The 4,307-nt window shown below is 42.3% G+C and overlaps 1 protein-coding gene across 1 annotated transcript; it reads right to left on the minus strand.

The window, feature by feature from the left end:
- Positions 1-496: 496 nt before the first annotated feature.
- Positions 497-3,488, minus strand: LOC142948120 (alpha-1,3-mannosyl-glycoprotein 4-beta-N-acetylglucosaminyltransferase C-like). The gene is made up of 3 exons (XM_076090002.1): positions 3,345-3,488; positions 2,599-2,746; positions 497-1,653 (listed from the first exon to the last, which is right to left on the minus strand). Exons 1-3 carry the CDS (start codon positions 3,471-3,473, stop codon positions 497-499), a joined length of 1,434 nt encoding a protein of 477 aa, XP_075946117.1. The 5' UTR covers positions 3,474-3,488.
- Between the last annotated feature and the right edge of the window lie 819 nt (positions 3,489-4,307).

The raw sequence follows: 4,307 nt of genomic DNA on the forward strand, positions 1-4,307 counted from the left end.
CGCAACAGTTTTTGGACAACAACGGAGGTCTCTGGCAAAAAGGAATAAAATATATCGGACTTTGGATACAATACTTGTAAGTGGGATCAATTCATTGTTGGGTTTGGTCTTTTCGTAGGATTTGAACATTGGGAATGTTGTAAAACAATACCATAATATGATTATATCTGTACAATATCACTAAAAGCTGGTCAAACACAACACTGAGATATCGCCCAGCTATCAAGATCTGAAATAACTAAAGGAACATTTAAGAAAACACACGTTCATGAATAGTGTGAGGTCAGCTCAACAGTCCTTAACAATGACTGTGAAGATGCTCCACTAAGTTTACAACTTGCAGGTATAAAAAACTATAGACTGATTTGGCAATCAAAGTGAGTATCAATAAATACATATAAAATGAATAAATAAACCTGGAAATACATAGATTATTAAATAATAACAATAAAAACCTTTGCCTCTAAGACATACTAAGAGTCTTTGTGTGTAGTCCTTATTGGCTGGGGGGTTGTGTAGTCCATAAACTTATACTTCTAATGATGAGCCACTCTTTCTGACTGGCTGTTACCACAATGCGAACACACTCAATGTCAAAGGCAATTTTGTGGTCTACATCTTGCACCTCAATGTTGCCATTTTTAAACTCCCCTAATGTGATATAAGAGGAACACTGTTTCCCTTTTTTAGTCCCAACTAGTTTCTCTCCGACCTCCAGAGCTCCGTGGTGAAGAATGTCATTCTGTCGGTCGTCGGAACCAGTAGCAATCTTAATTTTACTAATTTTGGTAGATTTGTTAAATACTATGACAAAGAAGTCTCCTGTTGAAGGAGGCTTCCCCCAGAAATACTCATCGACGGTGCTGTACGCCTTGGTGGCGTCGTAGTTTTCAAAGACGTTGATGTTTGTGTACATGCTGGCGGGAGGGTTGTCAGGAATGTCTATGGAGTCTTCCTCGAAGTCGTCGTCCTTCAGCTTGTTCTCGGCTCCTTTGTAAGAGGAGTAGTAGCCCATGTGCTGGAACAGCGAGGGCTTGAAGCGGATCACGTCCTTCTGGGCCAGCAGACCCCTGAAGTGGATGAGGAGCCAGTCGCAGGGCATTTCCTGGTAGAACATGAGGAGGAAATGAGCCAGACGTGGCAGGTCCCTGGAGTGGTACAGCTTCCCGATGTAGCCCAGCTTGGAGAACTCCAGCATCACCCAGTAGGAACCTTCCCTGGAGGTGATCACCTTCTTCAGCGCCGTCAGGAAGTTCCTGGAGCAGCGCACGTCGTCCTCTAGCATCATGTAGAAGTGAGAGAGGTTTGTGCAGAAGTTGAGGAGGAAAGCGTAGTCCACGTTCTGCTTGGAGCGGAAACGGACCCGGTCCTCCGGGTCGTTGTAGTTCCTTTTCAGCCCGTCCAGAGACGGATAGTACTCCTCTGGGGCCTGGATCACCAGGAGGCGTCCGGCTATGATGTGGTGGGCAAACTTCCTGGTGATTTCCTGCACCAGGTTCTCACACCAGGCCAGGTCAAAGTCTGCCAGGTGGACCACGACCACGATCTCTTTGAGCTCCTCGTAACTGGACTGATCAAAGATGGACTTGATCGTCTCCAGAAGGTAGTTCCCTCTTTTTCTTTTGACTGACGACAGTCCAATGGTGAGATATTCTGTGAAGAAAAATTTGCATTTCATGAAAGCATGATATAAACCGAATTCATACTTTTCATACTTGGTGGACTTTCTCGCTCGATATACTGGTTATTATACAGTTGTAGATGGTAACCCATAATTTACAAAAACTCCTTTAAGACTTACTGCCTGACAACCTATTGAACATAAACCAATAAAGGTCAATGCATAAACTTAACTATTTTGTGAGAGTTTTGCTAGTTGTGGGGTACCATCTAGAAACGACCTTGTTATAAAACGTAACTTTCAATAATGGTTGCTCGATACACAGCATCACTTGCTCTGCGCGTCGCTCTTTGTATTACATCACTTGATCAGACCAATTACAAAAATGTTGACGTTCAACGTATCCGTGCTCTGCAGAAACAAACAAAACCAACATTTTTCCCCGGCCACTGGGTCTTTATCAGCTGATCTCCCCAACGTACATGACCACCTGTCATCAAGTGACCAAAATCCAATACAGCCGCGCCCACCCACTCATGAGTCGGACCGAGAGATGTAGTTGTAACGTCGAGAGAAAGCTAGTATTGTATTTTGAAGACATTTTCCAATGAGGAATTAAGTGCAAAATGCTTCACAGATTCATAAGCAGTGATTCATTTCTGTAAATAGTCCTGGAAAACATTTAACGGATAAGAGCTTAAATTAAAGCTTTTTGCTCATTGTAAGTACAACATCCTGTTTGGTGACTAAACCAAGGTGCACTCGAGAGGAGGAGTGCTTATTAATTTTGAGGCAAAAAGGTCTCCTTGGAGCAGTTGCAGTTTATTGCTGCGCTTTCAATCCCCACGTCGCAGATTTTTAAGTTTCAGCTCTTATTCTCAGCTCATGCTCACAACCACTGTATGACTTACTGTAACTCCCCCAAGCGCATGAAAACAGTGGATGTAAATTTCTCTTTAAACAAACATTAAACTTACTCTTGCGGTTCAGCGGGGTACCAGCGAGATAACGATACGTGACATTAATGGTTCCAGAGGAATTACTCAGGTCTCTGAATGTGTGAACGTATCGCTCTGCGCTCGAAGGGTGGACTGATGTTTCCCTGAGCTGCCTTTTATCTCCTTCCTGGAACACAACATGAAAAACACAACATAACTTTGCATTATGAACAAAGGAGAAAAAAAAAAAAAAACATGTACAAGCTGTTATAACTACTGCAGAGAAGGGACAGGAAAGTCATCATGCAAATTTCAATTTCTACAGTGAACAATTCAAATGAAGGGAAAAACTTGTCTCGAACATCCTGTAGAAACTTGAGACAATATGTGTTTTGACGTGGCGGAGCTAACCCTTAACGTTTGGAGACAAAAGGAACCTTAAAGCCGCTACAGGCACTTTGCATAGCCCAGCAAGTGGAGCTGAGAAAAGAGCCGGAGATGCGAACGTTCTCTTAATAATTTAAATAACAAACACAGATAATGTACTGTGATCACCGAGTTTTGAATAAGAAATAAACGATGATTTCAACTTGGGACCATGGTATAAAAAATTCAAACATGTTTCCTTTAAAACAAGCAATTATAAAAGGGACAAGTGCAAGAACACATCCGGTTTCAAAGGCATATTTGGTCAAATGTGTTTGTTCAGACTTTAAGAAGGAATACTTCATCTAAGATTCTAATTCGGGAAATGCTAAGAACATGCGCGACTCAAATGTACTAACCAGCACGTAGCCATCTTCAATGTAGAGGTTCAGGAAGAGGAGGAAGGTGATGAGGAAGCCGAGGAAGGGAATAGTAGAACGTTTCCTCAGACACCTCATCTTGTCCAGGGATTTCCACACCAGCCTCATGCTGTACAGGCTCTCACTGGGATCTGCATGAGAAGCACATGAGAAACAGTTTGAGTGTTGGACGCCGCATGCCAAATAAGTTGCCATTTTTGTCAAGCATCAACAGATTGTGAAGGAATTCATTTTAGGACCACATGGCCATGTATGACGCGATTATCTTCCACCAGCATCATAATCATTTATCAACAGACTTCTAATTATGTGTGATAGAGTTGATATGCAGCCCAGTATCAGGGCAGTCTGTGAAATAGTCACCAAATGCAATCTATTGGTTCGTGTACAGAGACACTTTCTTGTCCCTCAGGACGAAAATAATGCGAATGGAAAGTTAATTAGGAGCCTCATTCAGATACAGACACACAAATTCAATGCATCCATAAGACTAAGCAACACTCAGAGCATATTATTATAATAGCCAAAAAAGACGACTATTGGGCGGCGGTAGTGGAGGTGGATGGGTCCAACAAACGGGGCTTTCAACCAGAAGGCCGGTGTTTGACACCACGTTGTGGTTTCAAATGTATTGGTTTTGTTGCCTAAACTTAACTATACGTAGTTATTTCAAGCGACACGGAAAAATGTGTCCCTGTAAACACCACCAATACATTGCATTTTGAGACTTTTTCCACGAACTGCTGTAAAATTGTGCTGTGACACTTAAGGTAATGCACTATACGAGGGGACAAAATCTTGGGTAAACGTTACAACCTTGTCATACTGGCTGTCAGAAGATAAGCACAACAACTTATCAACTCACATAGTTCAATTAGTTTGTACCCCTTAACCTGTCATTAAATCATCTGAGCGGCGTTTTAAAACGAAGACATCACAGTG

Source organism: Anarhichas minor, unplaced genomic scaffold (genome assembly GCF_050575085.1).
Source record: "Anarhichas minor isolate MPS153535 unplaced genomic scaffold, ASM5057508v1 ptg000011l, whole genome shotgun sequence".
Lineage (NCBI taxonomy): Eukaryota > Metazoa > Chordata > Actinopteri > Perciformes > Anarhichadidae > Anarhichas > Anarhichas minor.

Coding starts and splice junctions, on each gene's coding strand:
- LOC142948120 (XM_076090002.1), bottom strand. CDS start 3,473: ATGAGGCTGGTGTGGAAATCCCTGGACAAGATGAGGTGTCTGAGGAAA. Junction 2,747..3,344: donor TTGAAGATGGCTACGTGCTG/GTTAGTACATTT, acceptor GTTGTGTTCCAG/GAAGGAGATAAAAGGCAGCT. Junction 1,654..2,598: donor TACCCCGCTGAACCGCAAGA/GTAAGTTTAATG, acceptor TTTTCTTCACAG/AATATCTCACCATTGGACTG.